The sequence below is a fragment of the Castor canadensis genome, chromosome 7 (genome assembly GCF_047511655.1).
Source record: "Castor canadensis chromosome 7, mCasCan1.hap1v2, whole genome shotgun sequence".
NCBI lineage: Eukaryota > Metazoa > Chordata > Mammalia > Rodentia > Castoridae > Castor > Castor canadensis.
In genome coordinates this window covers 6619642-6638610 of record NC_133392.1, presented here as the reverse complement: position 1 = coordinate 6638610, position 18969 = coordinate 6619642, and the positions used below count along the sequence as shown (strand labels likewise).

At 41.7% G+C, this 18969-nt stretch overlaps 1 protein-coding gene across 9 annotated transcripts in view; it reads left to right on the top strand.

Moving 5' to 3' along the window:
* Fank1 (fibronectin type III and ankyrin repeat domains 1) overlaps positions 1 to 18969 on the top strand; it is a 114818-nt gene that overhangs the window by 77369 nt on the left and 18480 nt on the right. For all 9 annotated transcript variants that reach the window (XM_074078079.1, XM_074078084.1, XM_074078082.1 and 6 more), the window contains 4 exons: positions 569 to 693; positions 5666 to 5747; positions 6797 to 6871; positions 7654 to 7719. In XM_074078079.1, coding sequence (XP_073934180.1) covers positions 569 to 693; positions 5666 to 5747; positions 6797 to 6871; positions 7654 to 7719 — 348 coding nt within the window. The remainder of the gene's footprint in view (positions 1 to 568; positions 694 to 5665; positions 5748 to 6796; positions 6872 to 7653; positions 7720 to 18969) is intronic.

The window sequence follows — 18969 nt, the reverse complement described above, 5'->3', positions numbered from 1 at the left end:
CAAGCCTCTAACACTTCTTATTTGAGAAGTGTTCACTATTGGCCACCAATGTTCCTCGGAGAACTTACCCATGTTGCATGATATTAGACTTGTTTCTCATGCCTTGCCTGACTCCCCAGCTGGGCCGGAAGTTGGTCAAGGCAGCAAACCATCACATGTTCACTTCTTCAGGGCCTTGCCCTGTGGTAGTGATTTGCCTGCAATAAAATTCAGTAGCCTCACCCACCCACTCAAAGACCCCACTGACTGCTTGTCTTATCTTTCAAAGTGAAACTTTGTCACTTGAGGTTAATGTCATGGATTAACATGATTACTTCGCCAAAGTACAAAATTGTACACTAACCATGCACCAGGAACTAGCAAGGCCCTGTGGGACAGAGAGGGGCATGCTGGGTGGGGATAGAAGTGGCATATGTGACCAGTCCATTTTTTTCTTCAAGGAATTCAACCAAATTAGGTCTGTACTAGAACTATTATTCAAAAGTTGCTTCCACCTGCTCTTGCCACGTCTGTCAGAGAGTGTTAACAAGGTTCCTGATGTTATTGACCTGTCTCCCCTCATGTCTAGGGGATATGCAACGAAGCATGTTATTGAGGGTCTGGAACCCAGGACACTGTATAGATTCCGACTGAAGGTCACCAGCCCCTCGGGAGAGTACGAGTACAGCCCAGTCATCTCAGTATCTACGACCAGTGAGTATGCTCTGTTCATTTATCTAGAGACCCATGATGATGACAAGTGATTTAGAGGTAAAAATATTCTGCCTTTTCTCATCCTTACCAGAAGCAGAAAGGATTCCATTTTTAAGTACTATGATAATATCATTTACTGCCTGGGCTTGGGCATCATGTGACATAGGGAAGTCCAATTCTGCTTTCACAAATTGGGAGAGCTGATTTTTGTGCCAGGATTGTCTGTTACAGACATTGGGCATAGACTTTGCTGAGGAAGTCTACTCAGTGCTTGTCTACTTTGGACGGCTTCAGTGTATGTGACTTGGTCACACATGTCTGATTTCTGGGGTTACAGAGTGAGAAAACAGTGCACTCCTAGCCCCACAGAGAGAGAGGCCTGCAGAGGAGGTGGCCAGTGAGGCTGGATGCTACGTCTCTGACCACTTTGGTCTTATCCCAGTTTTATGATATTTTCTGCTATTGATATTTTGAGACATTTTAAAGATGGATTGTTCTGTGTCATCTTTGATCTGGAATATTGCATAGATTTAGATGGAATATCCTTCATGGCCCACCCTCTGACAGTAGAGGCAAGGTTTTTTTGGATTGCACAAAAGAACTCTTCCTTTTGTGAATAAAGCTCTTTTTCCAGTTTTATTCAATATGGTGTTTGGCTTGTTATGTATATTTTCTGTGGTGCTCAGTTGTGTCCATTAGGCATTTCTTTAGCTAAGTTTCTGTGTGGACTGAAGATAATTCAGATTTTGAGGTGCCCTGTCACATCTTCAGTTGCAAATGTGGCATGAGGGCATTGAAGCTTAAATTTAGCAAATTGTGACTTGAGTCAAAGCTGAAAGAGTGGGGACTCTACGTTCCCAAATGATGCCCGGATAGCCATGAAAAGGGCAATTTCAGAGAAGACTCTTGAAGCGAAATGGCCAATCATGGAGATGCAGGTCAAGCAAGAGGACCTTTTCTCTGATCTGGCAATGCTGAAAGTATTTGCTTTTGTAGGGATGATACTTGGCTCCTGGAGTCCTGGGGTGGGGGATGGGGGGTGTGTGTGAAGGCAGAGTGGTATAATGCCATTGAGTTCTTTGTGCATGGAAGGTCAGGGGAGAAGTGGACAGGAGAAAGGTTGCAAAGGGAGCCTGGCATTTGAACAGTCTCCAAGGCACACTGGCCAGGATGTTCTCTGAGGCTGCCTCTTTGCTTCCTTCTGTCCTGCTGCCCCACCAACCTATAGGTCCCTGGCCACCCCCAACTGCCTACTTCTGCTTCTTCCCCTCCTCCCTGGAGCTTAGTCCCCCACATACCTGCTCCATGGTCAGAGTTGGCTCAGGGGCAATTTGTTTGTACAGTTGTTCCTCTCTGCACACATTGCAGTTTCTACCCAGCACAAAGCAGGGCTCCCCACCTCCAGGAGCACTTTTTTTTTTTTAAGTTTTAGCAAGGATTTATTTTAGTATAACAGGGTAAAGTATAGATGGTGGGGGCAGAGAAAGAGAAAGAAACATTTCCTGTTCCCTATGCAGGAAATGGGAGCGGAGACTCCCAAGACTTCTTAAATCTCATTTTACATATTTGTTTGCCTTTTTAGACTCCATACATTGTGGGCTCCTGAAGGATGGTGGTGATGATGGGTTTTTAACATGTAGGAGATCCTCGATGAATGGATGGATGGAAAGATAGAGGGATGATGAACTAAGGCCCAGAGGCATCATTAAGTGTATGAAGAGAAACTCTGGTTTTCTTGGCTTGCACTCATGTCTGTTGGTGGATAGATCCATTTCCCACTAATCAGAACAAGTCCACCTGAACCTTCCAGGAAAGGTGGACATGGTCGGCTTTGTAATCAACTATGGTAGGCTTCAGGTGGCCACTAGTGTCCTCTTATATAGCACATCAAAATCAGGGCCAGGAGTTCTGGACTTTCTAGCCAGAGTTCACATGGAGCCAGTGTGTTGCATGGGACCTTTTTAGGAAGGTAGAGACCAGACTAACTTTGTCAATCAGCTGACAAGGGTTGTGTCTGTGGCCAGGTGTGCCTTCTTCTTGCCCAGCTGCCTTTGCAGAAGTAGTTGGTCCAGGCATTTTGTCATCACAGCGCCTCGGCTTCCATGGGTAATTAGGTAAGACCTCCTGCAGGACAAGGGCTTGCTGGTGCTGACCAGATGTGCAGGGGCCTCTTGACTGTTTCCCTGTGAGGCACAGCACAAGTGCCTGCAGCCCAGTGGCCATCTCGGCCTCCAGGGGCTCTGCTGGGCGACTGCTACTTCCTTATGCTATTGTTGTCATTATTATATCTGGTGCAGCCTCTCTTAAGGAAGCAGATCATTCTATACAGAGAATTAAAAAGTGTGCACATTATATATTGCAAGCGAAAATACTTCTGTAGGCTGATAACTTGCATTCAATTTGAGAGTGTTTTAGCGAATCACAAAAGTATGTACTTTGAGTAAAGAATGCTCAGCTTCCCCTCCCCCCAACCTTCCCAGGTAAAGTACACAAGATCTTGCTTAAATGAGGCATGCAATTTTAATCAGCTGGGCCCTTAAAAGGAAAGAAGAACAGCTGCTACTTGTTAATTGGCAAATATCTTCTCCAACAAGCTTGTGATTTATTCACTGCTATCAATAAAGACCTAAACTCCACCAAGAAAGGTGCTATCACCATATAATATCTGCAGACACATCTGCAGCTAAATGACCCTTTTACAGAGCAAGCATGATGGCTTCACCCAAACCACTCTGCTGTCCCCAGCCCCAGGAATCTTCACTCCCTGCACCACACCCAGCTCTGATGCGAATTCCAGGGCATCCTCACCACCAGCAGATCAGCTTGATGTTTGTAGTCACAACACTCAGAATAAGCTCTAGACAATCAAACCCACCCAGGCAAAGGACTGCCTTTTTATTTTCAGTTGCACTTAGCCCACAGAGTCTCGAAGGGTTCAGGAGTGGGAGGAGTGGAACATTCTGCTTACCCTGGAATTTCCTCTCTGTTCTTCATTACTCCTGTCTATAGTGGGAGTAGAAGGAATGGCTGTGCTCAGGAAACAAGGGCCTTTTCATTTCTTTTCAGTGTCTATGTGAAATTCATGCTAACTGTGGGACTTTTCTGGACCTTGGCTGCTTCCCATGGCTCCAGTGGAAATTTGCAGTCCCTCTTTGCCTTTCTGGGGCAATGTCTTCTTGGGAGGAGGGGGATTGAGCTAATGATGAGAAGTTGCTGTCATACCTGGCACATGGGGATTGCTTCCTTTTGCTGGAATCCATCAAATAAGGAGTGATGAACAATGACAGTCTTTCCTTCTCTTCTTCGAGGGGTCCCTTTGTTCCTAGCATAGGATGAGAAGCACTGTAGACCCCTCACAGAAGCTGGAAGAGACATACATTTATTCTAGCTGGATCATAATACCAAGATAAGCTTATAAGCATGAAATGAACTCACTTGTTTTCCAACATTTGCATGCTGAAGAGCCTCCTGGTTAGGATGTGCTAGGAAGTGCCCCCATCGAGAGGGCCTCACCGTGCAGGTAAGGTAGGTGCTGTGGAATAGAGGTGGTCAGTGCAGAGGTGTGGGATGCTGCAGGTGCTTTCAGAACTTTTCTTAAAAATCCTGAGAAGTTAGCCCTCTCTGAGTTTTTTAGGCAACCCTTTAACACTTTTTTTTGGTGGGGGGGGATTCACATTTACTAAAGATGTCTGTGTCCAAAATTTAGTGAGCATGCAAGCCAACAGTGAACTTGTCAGTTACCTCATTGCTGATTATGGACTAAAGGGAAGGAGTATGACCTAAGGACAGACCTGGCTGTGAGCTCTGCTGCCCACTCCTCACTGTGTGACCTTGGACAGCGTAGCATTTCAGAGTGTTGGTTTTGTAGCTTTGAGGAAAATTTAAAAAGCATATCTAAAATCCTATGTATAGCGTAATCAATAGGATTTGATTTAGGATACCACAACATCTTAAAATTTAGTAGAAATAGGATGAGTTTCCCGTGTCCCCCTCGACAAGGCTATCCAGATGACTTGCGGTTTATGGCAGTCGAGGTCAGGTGGATGTTACAACCGTGGGAGGGGTTGCTGGGCACAGAATGGGGGAAGTGCTGAAGCAAGTAGAGCTGGCAGCTGCGCCTCCCAATTCCCTGTGTTGGGTATTACGATGCGCCAGGAGCTATTCTGAGTGCTTTGCTTATACTTCCTTTAAGCTTGATCATGATAGTTCAAAAAAATTTGAAAGGCCTGGAATGTGTAACAATGGCTTGGCAAGTGGGCTGTTTCCCAGGGTCCCCTTATTCTGTACTCTGCTCCTATTGATCTGCCCCATTCTTGTCTCCACAGAGTCCCTGCTCCCTGTACCAGTCTCCCCTACTCCATTTCCCACTGATGTTGCCTTTCTCAGACTTGTTCTTGCTCTTCTCTATTTAACAGGTGGTGTCCCTTGATTGGATTTTCTCACAGGTTCCCCACCTCTCTTGTGGGTATGAGTCCCTTCTGCCCCCACAAACTCAGGGGAGACAAGGCTGATATGTGTGTCATATTCCTGGGAAGAACTGAAAATTTCAATGGCAAATGTCAAAGCCATTTGTTCTTTATTGTTCAAGTAGTTTAGCCACTCTTTGGCAAACAACACTATCACATTGTAACAATTGTTGAAGTCTTCTTCCTTGGAAGAAACATTGATTAAACCTTATGAAATCTCAAAGGGTTACTCAAATATCAGAATAACATTTATGAAGCAATACTTTATAACTTGAAAATGTCCCAAGCCTTTAAGTCAGTCTAAATATTCTCTTAACATGAAAATCAGGTCTTTTTTCAGAAAAAGAAGCAGTTGAGTAGGAAATGTAAGATCCACCGCTAGGAACATCTCTGTGCCTTCTTGGAGGTGAACGTAAACTCCCACGGAAGGCCACAGGAGGAATAGCGCTGGAATGAATCTTCTGTCATTACATTTTGGATGACTGCTTCCCATCTAATTTCTTCAGGAGAACCCATGAGTAGCGAGCACTTTCATCGAGCTGTCAACGTGAATGATGAAGATTTGCTCATTCGAATACTTGAAGCAGGGTGAGAGAACTCTGCTGGCTTTTTTTTTTTTTTAATGACCATAAAGTACGTAGAAATACATGATGTAGCTTTATTTTGTTTTCCTGAAAGTTCCCATGCCTTTGAAACTGCCTCCTAAATTGCTCTCTGGTGAGTGGTATGAGTTAGTAAAGCCTAGTTGATAAAGATGATCATAAAGCCACATGTAAATGCTACAGTTTGTTGTTAATGAAAATTGTAGAAAGGAAATTATGAGCCTGGGTGTCATATTTTATTTCTGGAAAAACTTCTGTTCCTTGCTCAGAGGCCCTAGCATTTAGACACATTTCACTTCAAAATGCCCACATCTAACCCTGATGGAATCAGGAAATCACTAAGTCAGCTGCCTGCTGATCGAGAGGGTAGGTCGAACACTAGAGAAAAATGGTGGTGTTTGATGCCACCTCCCAAATGCAAAGGCGTTTTCTAGACTGAGTAGTTTTTTTTTACTATTGCTTTTTCATTTCTTTTGTTTGGCAGTATATGGATCTGAACTCAGGGTTTCGTGCTTGCTAGCCAAGTCCTCAGACCCAAATGAATAGTTTTGAGTGTCTTAGAAGACAAGCAATTTGTGAATTAGGGCTCTGTAAGTTTGGAGAAGAAAAGGTTCCCACAAAAGCCAAGCTCCTCAGCTGACAGTAAGAGCTGGACTTTGCTCTTTGAGCAACATTGCATTTCATACTTAGTAGATGAGTTGGGAGTCAAGGTAAAACTTTGTTCTCCTGCTGGGGGGAGCTCAGAAAGTCTGTGATGAAGATACTGCTCTCAATCAGCATCAGTAGGCTGTGCCCACCGCAGGCCTGGTCTATCAAATGGCACAATGATTTTGAGCTGAAGGGAGTACCTATTTCAAGTGAAATTTGAATCTTTAAAAATTATCAGGCAGAGCATTATAAGGCAACAAAACCTTAAGAAGAAATTGGGATTTTTGGTAAAATGAATCATTCTAGCCACCTGTGTTCTGCAAAAAGCCACCTATACAAGCAGCTGGACTGAACATGTTTGTGTCTCTTCTCTGTGTTTCTTCCAAGCCACGTTAAAGTTGATGTTCCCAATAAGTTTGGCTTTACCGCTCTGATGGTTGCTGCCCAGAAAGGATTCACCAGGTATGGCACTGCTTTGCTGAGTGAGTGGTCCCATTTTCCACTTCCCCCCCAAAAAACTCTGGTCAGGATGGGGATGGGAAGGAACTAGACTGGGGGCAACCCATCTTCTTTTCTCTTTTCCAAGCCATCCGTGTAATGGCTTCCAAATTCAGCTGCTTTTAACATACAGTTATGCAGCATGCAGAAGAGAATGCAGAATGTATAATCATGTATTCAGGAATAAAGGTAGCCATTTACTCACATGCAGTGTGTTTTTTATGGCCCAGGAACACTGGATATTGGAATTTGAATTCCTTTAAACAAATGACAGAAGATGTATCAGGAACATTCTGGAAAACAGACCCCCTTGCCTCCAGTTAGGTTGTCAAGATAAGATTTCAACAACAATTATCTGTTCCACAAAGTATAAGTGCTAACATGTTATTTTCCAATCATACATAGTATTTTGATTATTATAATGCCATTTTGGAAAAAATGTGTTTTCATTAAATGCTGCCAATTGAGAATGTATTAACAATGGCCATTAAAATGCAGGAGTTATTTTGGAGGTCCAATTTGTATTATGTGGGTTAGTTTGATTTTAATGACTAATTCATGTAAGGGTAAAAACCTGTTTATGGCGTTCCAGTTTAACAATGCCTTTAAAACTGGCTGGCTTCTGAAGGTGGAGAAGGTGTTGCAAAGATTCTTAAATGTCACCTTTCTGACTTTTTACCAGGTTATCATGGGTTCCAAGTCATCAAAGAGACTTATCTTGCTACTCTTAACTTTGTTTCCTTTAGGCTTGTGAAAATCTTAGTTTCTAATGGCACAGATGTGAATCTGAAGAATGGAAGTGGCAAGGACAGGTAGGAGGTGGGAAGCCCCTAAAGTGTGCTGAGGTGATGGTACTGTGTCACTAAGTGTGTGTGCAGGGTTTTTCTGACTTAACCCAAATATTTCCTTCAGTTTCTTTTGAAAGTACTGAGAGGTGACTAGATGCCAAAGGAGATCAACGGCAGTGACCGAGCTGGCTTATCTTCGTGCTTTCCTTCATGAGTGTGCTCTTGGGCCTGGGTTATACTGTGTCTGCCTTTTCCTGGTCCATGAATGGTAACCATCATGGAACAGGTGCCCAGCACAGAGATGATGGCACCTTGTCCTTGGTGCCTGCCGAGGGCACTTTGTTCCTCTCTCAGGGCTCTGGTTGTAGTTCATCCTTCCTCTGTTTTCCAGAAATCAGCATCAAAGACACAGCTGCAGGACTTTCCTGAGGGTTCTATAAAACCATCTGAGGGCATTACAGGAAAAGTTCTTGTAAAGAGCATGACATTGTAAAGAATGGATGACAGAATGCTTTTGAAAGACTTAAATGCTAATTAGTAATTAGATGTAGTTATTTCAAAACAACCAATATTTATTTTATTTTTTGGCAGTACTGGGGGTTGAACTCAGTTAAGCAGCTGCTCTACCACTGGAATCACTTCCCCAGCCTTTTTTTGAATTATTTTTGAGATAGGATCTCACTTTATGCCCTGGCTGGCCTGGCCCGTGTTCTTCCTACTTATGTTTTCTGCATAGCTGGATGACGGCAACGCCACTGCACCCAGCTATTGGTTGACATAGGGTCTTGGGAACTTTTTGCCTGGGCTTGTCTCAAACCTTGATCTTCCCAATCTCCACTTGCCAAGTACCTAGGATTACAGGCATAAGCCAGCATGCTTGGCTCCAACCAGTATTTCTTGAGTGACTACCACATGGCACTGTGCATGGAGCCTGGGAGGAATGGGGAGCAGCTGAGGACTTTGCTCCAGAAGCTCCTGGTCACTGAATGCATGCTGACGGCTGGTGTGGGCACCACAACACAAATTGCATAAGCAGTCACAAAGAAAGGTCAACTAATTTCTAAGATCAGAATGCCTGCCCGTTCCATTCGCTGGATGTGGTGCAGTTACAGATTTTAAATAACATTTAAAAACTCACTTACACATTTCAAAAGTATTTTTTCCAAAGAACTCTTGGTTTCCAAATTAACTCTAGGTTAATTTGGAACTAAGCCATCAACTTGAGAAGTCTGAAAAGAATAATGCCAATTTACAAACAAAAAATGTGAGGAAAGTAGAAAAAAGAATGAAAACAGAACTAGAAACTGATTAATCACAAAGCAAAAGATCATTGGGAAATCTGAGAGCAGCCTCTTAAACACCTATGTGATAAAACAGACCAATCACTTGTAAATATGAGAAAAGAGAAAACCAGAAATTTGGTAGGGAACATAATGATAGTTGTAGAGGATTTTTTTTGTGGCGGGGGCAGGACTGGGGTTTGAACTCAGGACCTCATGCAGTAGTTGCTGTCCACTTGAGTCCCCAGACCTTTTTGCTTTAATTATTTTTCAGATAGGTCTCCAGTTTTTGCCTGGGCTGGCCTGGACCTCGACCCTCTGATTTATCCCACCCACATGCACAGCTGGGATGACTGGCAGTGTGCCACTGTTCCAGCCTATTGGTTGAGATGGGCTCTCAGTTGGGAGAGGGGGATCCTTCCAATCCCTGCCTCCTGAATAGTTGGAATTACAGGCATGAGCCACTGCACTTGGCTTCTTTGGTTTTTTGAGATAGAGTCTTGCAATATAGGCCAGGCTGCCTTTAAACTCCTGCCTCTGCCTTCCAGTTGCTGAGATTACTGGTCTGAATCATCACGCCCAGCTTATAGAGGAAATTTACACATGAAAATAAAATAGTGCTTTGTGTCTTATAGTAGATTTAATAATTTTATTGAAATGGATACTTTTTTTGGAGAAAATTTAAACCACTAAAATCAACCCAAGAAGCAAAAAAATCTGAAATCGCCAAAATCCTTGTAAGGAATTAAAAAATGTATTATACCACTGCTTCCAGTGTAGGCTTGTGGCTTGACTGTTCTCCAGTGAGTTTGTTCAGATTTTCCATGAACCAATTATAATCTTTAAAAAACATTTTTTACTAGCATATATTAGTTTTACAGAGGGTTTCATTGTGATATTTCCATATATGCTAACAATGCACCTTGGTTAGGTTCATCCCTCCCCCAGTTTAAAACAATTTCAACAGGTTTCATTGTCCTATTTTGACATAAGTATATAAAGTACACTGACCAAATTCACCCTTTCTTATTCCCTCTATTCCACTCCCCCTCCCACTAATATTCAACCCCTAACAAGACCTGTTTTACATTCCTCTCTCTCATTTTTAAAGTGTCTGTTCATTGTTCAAAGGGATTTCACCATGGCATTTCACCCATGACTATATTGTACTTTGATCAGATTAGCCTCCTTTATTATTCTACCTTACTTGTTCTCCCTAACCCTTATTAATTAACAGCTTTCAGTGTGTTTCATTGTGCCATCTTCCTACACAGATAATGTATTTCCATATTGTTTAACACTATCATTTGCTCTTCCCCTCCCTCCTGCTCCTAGTCCCATCAAATGGTGCCTCTATTGCAAACATGTTTTTCTCTCTCTCTCTCTCTATATATATATGTATGTATGTGTATATATATATATATATATATATATATATATATATATATATATATGATAATGTTTGTATTTGTGTAGATGTTTTTCTTTTGGATCTGTCTTCTACATATAAAGGAAAACATGCAAACTTTGTCTTTCTGGGCCTGGCTTATTTCACTTAACATGATGACTTCCAGTTCCATCCATTTACCTGAAAAAAGAAAAAATTCATTCTTCTTTATGGCTGAATAATACCCCATTGTATGTGTGTGCATATATATATATATATATATATATATATATATATATATATATACCATATTTTCTTAATCCATTCATCAGCTGTAGACATCTTGGCTGTCTCTATAGCTTGGCTATTGTGAATTGTGTTGCGATAAACATGGGTGTGCTAGTGACTGTATTGTACCCTGATTTGTATTCCTTTGGGTATATGCCCAGGAGTGGTATCAATAGATTGAATAGTAGGCCTGTTTTTAGCTTTTCGAGGAATCTCCATACTGCTTTCCATAGTGGTAATGATTTACATTCCCACCAACAGTGTATAAAGATTCCTATTTCACTGCATCCTCACCAACATTTGTTGTTGTGTTCTTAATGATAGTCATTCTAAATGGGGTGTGGTAAAATCTTAATGTAGTTTTGATTTGCATTTCCTTTATGGTCAGGGATGTTGAGCATTTCTTCATGTAGTTATTGGACATGTATTTATTTGGATGTCTTCCTTTGAAAATTGTGTATTCAGTTCATTTCCCCATTTCTTCATTGGGCTGTTGATTCTTTGGGAGTTTAGTTTTTTGAGCTCCCTGTAGAATCTGGCTATTAGTCCCTTGTCAGACTAATAGCCAGTTTAACTGGCAAAGATTTTATCCATTATGTAGGCTGTCTTCGATCTAGTGACTATTTCTTTTGCTGTGCAGAAGCTTTTTAAGTTTGAGGCAGTCCCATTTGTCAGAACTTTCTTTTAATTGCTGAGCTATTGGAGTTCTGTTCAGGAAGTCATTGTCTATGTCTATATGTTCCAAAGTTTTCCCTATTCTTTCCTGTCATAGTTTCAAAGTTTTAGTTCTTACATTAAGGTCTTTGATCCACTTTGAATTGATATAAGTACAGGGTGAAAGACATAGATCTAGTTTCAGTCTTCTACACATGGATATCCTGTTTTCCCAGCACCTGTTTGTTGAAGAGGCTCTCTTTTCTCCAACATGTTTTGGGGTTCCTTTGTCAGCTGGAGCTGGGTGAATTTATGTCTGGGTCTTCTATTCTATTCTGTTCCATTGGTCTTTGTGCCTGTTTTTGTGATACCTCCAGCATTGCTGTTTTTGCTCAGAATTGCTTTGGATCTTTGAGGTCTTTTGTGCTGCCATATGAACTTTAGGTTTGATTTTTCTATCTCTGTGAAGAATGTTATTGGAATTTTGATGGGGATTGTATTAAACTTACAGATTGTTTTTGGTAATGTTGCCATTTTAACAATATTGATTCTGCTGATCCCTGAGCATGGGAGATACTCCGTCTTATGTTTTCTTCAGGTTAGTAGTGAAGCCTTTGCAAGAGAGGGGCAAGAGTGTAGACAGAGCCTGAGAAGTTGAGGTCAAATCCTCATCCTTCCATTGACAGAGTGTGTGACCTTGGGCCAGCTACTTATCCTGTCTCTACCTGGAAATAGGGATAATAGAAGTACTTATGTTATAGGGTTGTTGTGAGCACTTAATGAGTTAACATATGAAAAATGTATAAAACAGTGCCTGGCACATGGTGAATACAGGTTATAATCTTGTTATTTTGTGATTAGAGTATACTTTGGAAGGCTGACCAACTTGATAAGACACAGAGTAAGAAGGATGACCTCTGTCCTGCCAGATTCAAGAGAACCAACTTTCAAATACTGGAACTTAATAAAGAGGTTAAAGTGGGAAGCTACAAGACAAAATTAAAAAAAAAACCTGTAAATACTAGTTAATAAATATAATGGTGAAAATAAATTAGAATTAAAAAATCTAAAAGTAAGAAATTTGAATGTAAAAAGCCTATAAAACTATACTGAGATATATATAAAGATTTTAAAATATAGAGACATATGCCATATGCCAGAATCCTAAGATTGACTCTTAGAACATTTTCAGTTTTTCCCGAATTAACATATAGATTGAATGTAGCCTCAAGTGGAATTATTCTTGGGAACCTATCAAAATGATTGTAATTTAGCTGGAAGAACAAATATATGATAATAGCTACTAAAACGGTGTCAGAGAAGGCGATGGAAGAATTTTCTTGACATATTAGAATGCCTTTAAAGTTATAGTAGTTAAAGTAGTGTGACAATGGCAAAAGTAATTGGAAAAAAGACAAATCGAATAGAATAGAAATCCTAAAGTGGATCCCCATATACATGAAAACTTAGCATTTGATGCCAACAAGCCAATGCAGAAGGTACTGAAAAATAGGCTGTTTGAAGGAAAAAAAAACATTATTAGATCATGGCCTTAAAGCATGCATCAAAATAAATATCAGGTGAATGAGAATTAAATGTAAAAACTCATAAAATAAAAACCTACTAGAAAACAGGGCATATGCTTATCTGATCTTGGAAAAAAAAAGGGGAGGGGGCAAGATGGCAGAGGAGTAGATGCTTTTTCCATTGGACATCCAGACCCCATGAATGAGTTTGGATGACAAAGAATAGACTATATGCAGAAGAGCAAAAGACACGAAGAGCACTGAGCACCACAAACGAGGGACAGGACAGCTGAAAATATGGCAAGAGTAAATCAAGAAACAGCCCCAGCTCCCTTAGGAGTGGGGAGTGAAAATGTCCCCTCAAGGTAAGTCAGGAAGCCTCCATGACAGACTGTGGGACAAATAACTACACTGCCCGCAAACCCTAACCCCAATGCAGTGACAGTGACTTCCCAAGCATGACAGACCAGCATCAGACAAGACAACCTTTCATTCCCCATACCTCACACAGCTGTGGTGAACCACCATCTTGAGAGAGGGTCTCCTGATTGAGATTGAGGTACTCAGGGGTTCTTGTAAACAAGTAACAGTCACAGGTCAGGGTATCATGAGAGACATCTGGCTACAGTGTATAAGAGGGGCTGGCCACAAGAGGCTCCTGGAGAGGGAGAGGCTTTGACTTGGGGCAAGCTGCGAAGTTAAAGGAGCTAGGGGGAAGGAAAAGCACAGTATTGGCAACCAATCCTAACTGCCAGTGGAAAATTCCTGAAACAAAGCACTTACCCTTTGCTGGCAGAGAGCTCAGATTTCTGAAACTCCTTGCAGGCAGGCGAGTTTTTAGACTAAACAATCTGGGGGATTTGAAAGATCACAGCACAGAGTTCTGGGACTCCCAGCCACAGTGTCTGCATGAGAGTCTGCTACCAGAGGCAGACAGAGAGAGAGAGAGAGAGAGAGGGAGAGAGAGAGAGAGGAGTTCTGATGGAGGAAAATCTGAGGGTTCCTGGTAGAAGCAGCAAAAGGCCCAGAGGTTGGTGGCCCTGCCCTTTCCAGCAACAGCAGCCCCATTATCCAAGGCCCTATGCAACGAATGAGTGGTTCCACCTGCTCAGATCTTGCTGCATTTCAACCTGAAGTCTCCCCCTCTATCTACCGTGGCCATGCAGTCCCAAAACAATTTCAAAGACAAAGTTCTTTGTTAAGAGAATTACCCTGGAGTGTGTCAACCACAGGGTCTGAGCTGCCTTCCCCTGAGGCTCCCACCTGCACCCTAAGCTAGAGGTGCAACTCTGTCCTCCTGAAGCTGTTCCCATAACAACCAGGGCAAGAATGACCAATGTGGACAGAACACAAGGAATACCAACATTTCTCTCCAGTAAGAAATATAAGCTTTAAAAAAAATTTCCCCCTTTTTTTCTTCCTTTTTTCTCTTCATCTAATTTGTTTGGCTGTTTCTTTGTCTTCCTTCCTTCCTTCCTTCCTTCCTTCCTTCCTTCTTCCCTCTCTCCCTCTTCCCCTCTCCCTCCCTCCCTCCCTCCCCTCTCTCCTTCCCTCCCTCCCCTCCCTCCTTTCCTCCCTCCCCTCCCTCCTTTCCTTCCTTCCTTCTTCTGTTTTTAAAATTTGGTTTCTAATTGTCAGAATCTTTTTTCCCTTTATTTTCTTTTTTCTCCTTCTCTCCCAAACCACTCTCTCTTTCTGTTATAAATATATACAGCTCTCTAATACTATTATCTCCTACACCTACCTCCCCTTTTAAAATCTTCCCACTCCCCTCCCTTCTCCATACCTATCTCCTGTATTACTCAATTCCAATTCTTATATCTTTCAACCAGTGTCAAGTTCCCAGATCATTTCCCTAGAAACCAAAATTTTCCCTCCATACAACCTTAGTTGGGAGACAGAAGAGTTCCAATAGTTTCTCACCCATTCAACTACTTGATTTATTGCTGAGTTGTAAACCTTGTTACTGTAGTAGGTTCTCTGGTTACATGAGGAAGTAAGACAGAAAATTAGACCAACAGATGCACAAATCACAATGTAGAAATTTAAATATAAAAAACCAAGGGAATGTCTCCCCTCTAAAACCCCACAGGAACTCAACAGCTGGATCCAAAGCTTGATCAAAATGTCTGAGAGAATTCAGAAGCCTACTGATAAAAATGATCAGTGACTTCAAAGAGGATTCATATAAGCCAGATAAATGAAGTTAGGAAATCAGTTCAAGACCTAGACAGGAAAGCTAGCATCATGAAAAAGAAATTCAGGAAATGGAAATTATGAAAACTAACCAAGTAGAAATGTTAGAAATGAAAACCTCAGTAAAGCAAATAAAAATCACAGCATTATTAGCAAAGACCAAACAGAAGAAAGAACATCAGAGATCGAAGAGATATTGCACACAGACAATCACAAAGAAACACAGGAATACATATGATTACAGCATACAAAAACTCTGGGACACTATCAAAAGACCAAATCTAAGAATTTGCTGGGTGGAAGAAGTTGCTAAAATACAAATTAAAGTCATGGGAAACCTATATAATGAAACCATAGCAGAAAATTTCTCAGCTCTATGTAGTGATACAGACAATCATGAACAGAAGGCATTTTGGACTCCAAATAGACATGACCAGGAAAAAACCCTCCATGTTATATCCTAATTAAAATGCCAAAACTAGACAACAAAGAATACAGAAAGCTGCAAGAGAAAAACATCAGCTTACATACAAAGGTAAACACCTCAGACCTCTTACACAAACCCCCAAAGCCAGGAAATACAATTCAAACTCTGAGAAAGAACTACCAACCAAGAAGACTTCAACCCAGCAAAGCTGTCCTTCAAAGTTGATGCAGAAATAAGGATCTTCAGGATAAGGACAAGCTAAAGCAGCTCGTGTCCACCATGTCCACATGATAGTCAAGGAAATAATTCACATAGAAGAGGAAGAAAAACAATCTCAATTGTGAACGGTAAGAAAAAAAATAAAATTCAAAGGGGGAATTCATGAACCCATGAGAGTCAGGCAGACTTGAAGAGGAACGAGGCCAAAAGTAAAGAACAATCAACACGACATGCAACCTGGAAAAAAAAGCAACAGAAGCAGGAATCAGTAGATACCTCTCCATCATAATCACAAATGTAAACAAACTTAACTCTTCCAGCAAGAGACACAGGATTGTCTGATTGGATCAAAAAACAAGATCCAACAATTTGTTGTCTACAAGAAACACACCTCACAACCAGAGACACACAAAAAGTGAAAGGTTGGAAAAAAGATGTACCAGGCATGCAGAAACTGAAAGCAAGCAGGAGTAGCTACTATTCTCATATCAAAGCAGATTTTAAGCAAAAATCAATCAGGAAAGCTAAAGAAGGTCACTACATATTAATAAAGGGAACAATCCAAGAAAATATGACAGTTCTAAATAGAGACACACCGAACACTGGTTCCCCAAAGTTCATAGAACAAATTCTTCTGGGCCTAAAGGAGCGGATGAGTCCAGATACAATAACAGTGGGAGATCTCAAGTAGAACAGAACATCCAGACAAAAATTAACAAAGATATCATGGAAGTAAACAAGGGACAAAATGAACTTCACAGACATTTATAGAATATTCCATCCTATAGCAACAGATTACATATTTTTCTCAACAACCCATGGAACTTTCTCCAAATTAGATCACATCCTAGGTCATAAAGCAAATCTCAACAAACAAAAAATTGAAGTGATTCCCTGCATCCTAACAGACCATAATAGAATGAAATCAGAATCAATGGCAAGCAAAGCCGCAAAAAGTATTCAAACTCATGGAGCTTGAACAACATGCTTTTGCAAATCACTGGGTCACTGAAGAAATTAGCAAAGAAATTCAGAAATACCTAGATTCAAATGAAATTGAAAATAAAACTTACCAGAACCTGTGGGACACAGCAAAGGCAGGCAGTGTTTAGAAGAAAGTTTATAGCCCTGAGTACCCATCAGAAAACTAGAGAGATTGCAAATAAACAATCTGATGATATTTATCTGATCTTGCAATGTGAAAGGCATAAAAGCATGAAGGAAAAGAATAAATTCTTTTTTTGCAGTACTGGGGTTTGCATTTGCAAGACAGGAGGTGTACCACTTGAACTATGCCCCTACTCCTTTTCTTCTGGTTGTTTTGGAGATAGGGCCTTGCTTTTTGTCTAGGCCAGCCTGGACTGTGATCCTTCTGTTTTATGTTTCCCACCATTGCTGGGATGACAGTCATGTGTGCCACCATGCCCAACTCTTTCCACGGAGATGGGGTCTCAGGAACTTTTTTGCTTGGGCTGGCCTAGAATGCAATCCTCCCAATCTCAGCCTCTCAAGTAACTAGGATTACAGACATGAGTCACTAGTGCCCAGCTTATATCAAATATTTTTAAAAACTTAACTAGAAGTTAAGGTCTGTCTGAGGAAATGTTGATGAATGTGTTAGGGACATGTGACTGGCACCTTCAATATATAGAAGACATGAACACACAGACACACACTCCAAAACAACTCTTCACAGCAGGAAAAGCACAAGTTACATGAAAAAAAAAACTTATGGAAGAACCAATATACACAATTCATATGAAAAATGTTTAGCTTTGTTAGTAACAAAAAATACCACCTATAAAATTGGCAATTAAAAACTACTAGTATCGGTGAAGGTAGAGCAAAAAGGATACTTCCCTAGAGTGGATGCAAGTGTAAATTGATATAGCCTTCTCAGAAGCAATATGAAAATATGCATCTACAGAAAGCCATGGGGACTGGGGTATAGTTTAGTGGTAGAGCACTTGCCTAGTGTATGCAAGGCACTGGGTTCAAGCCCCAGCACAAGTGGGGTGGAGGGGGGCGTGTAAGTATGGATACTGATACAGTGATTCCATTTTTAGGAATTATACCCTCAGGGAACAATCAGAAATGCAAATAAGACTTTCCATAGCAAGGATGTCTGCTGTAGCCTCATTTAAAATTGTGGAGAATGTGGAACAGCTCAAATGTCCAGCAATACATGCATGAACTGACAAGTTCTGATGTGTTCATGTGGCGGAATATTTGGCATGTAGATACTGTTGGTGGAATTTAGAAGTTAGGGAAGTGTATGAAATAGTAAGGAAATGAAAGATAATATGTGTGATGGTTAATCTTGGTTGTCAACTTGATTGGACTGAGAAGTGCTCAGATTAGTAATGCATACCTCTGGGCATGTCTGCTGGGCGGTTTCTGGAGGTTACTAATGAATAAGGAAGACCTGCCCTGACTGTGAACAGTGCCATTCCATAGGCTGGAGGCCTGGAAGGAATAAGAGGGTAAAAGGAGAGAGCTGGAAGGCAGGCGTACTTTGCTCTGTCTTTGCTTCCTGGATGCCAGGAGGCAAGCTGCTCTGCTCCGTGATGCTCTCCTTACCACGGTGGACTGTGACCTCTGGAAGCATGAATCCTGATTCATTGTCTGGAAGAATGAATGACTGATTCATTCTGGAAGCATGAATCAAAATAAATCTTTCCTCCTTTAAGTTGTTCTCTCAAGAATTTAGTCACAGCAATTAAAAAACAAAAACAAAAAAAAGCTGACACAGTATGTCAGAAAAAGAGAGGGAGAAGAGAGAATCATAGGGACCAACAGAGTGAGAACACAGAGCAGGGCCGGGATTTTGTGCCCAGGGTTTGGGAATGTGACTGAACAGTGGCCTGGGGAGTGGCAGGTGGGCAGCTCTGCCACTCCAGGAGGGTTTGCCAGGCTCAGTTGGGTCCCTGCAGGGCTGCTCGCCAGAACTGTGTCCTGCTGCTCTCCCTTTCCATGGGAGAATGTGAGCATGGCTTTTAAGGCTAAGAGGAGCAGGGGGCTGGTGTGCCTGGCAGTCAGTCAGAGGGCTGAAGGCCGACGTCAGCTGCCTGGGACTTGGAGGACCGTGCTGGCCTCTGGTTGGTGGGAAGTGAAGCTCAGAGGCTGGCGCTGGCCCTAGGAAGGAGGAGCGGCTCAGCTCACTGCCCAGCAGTACAGAGTACCTCGGTCGTCACACACAGTTCTCCTGTCTCCCAGAAGCAGGGCCAACAGAATCTCAGGAGTTTGTTCTGTTGGAAGTGAGGCTATGGGAATTTTTTTCCCAGGTGGTATGCCTTG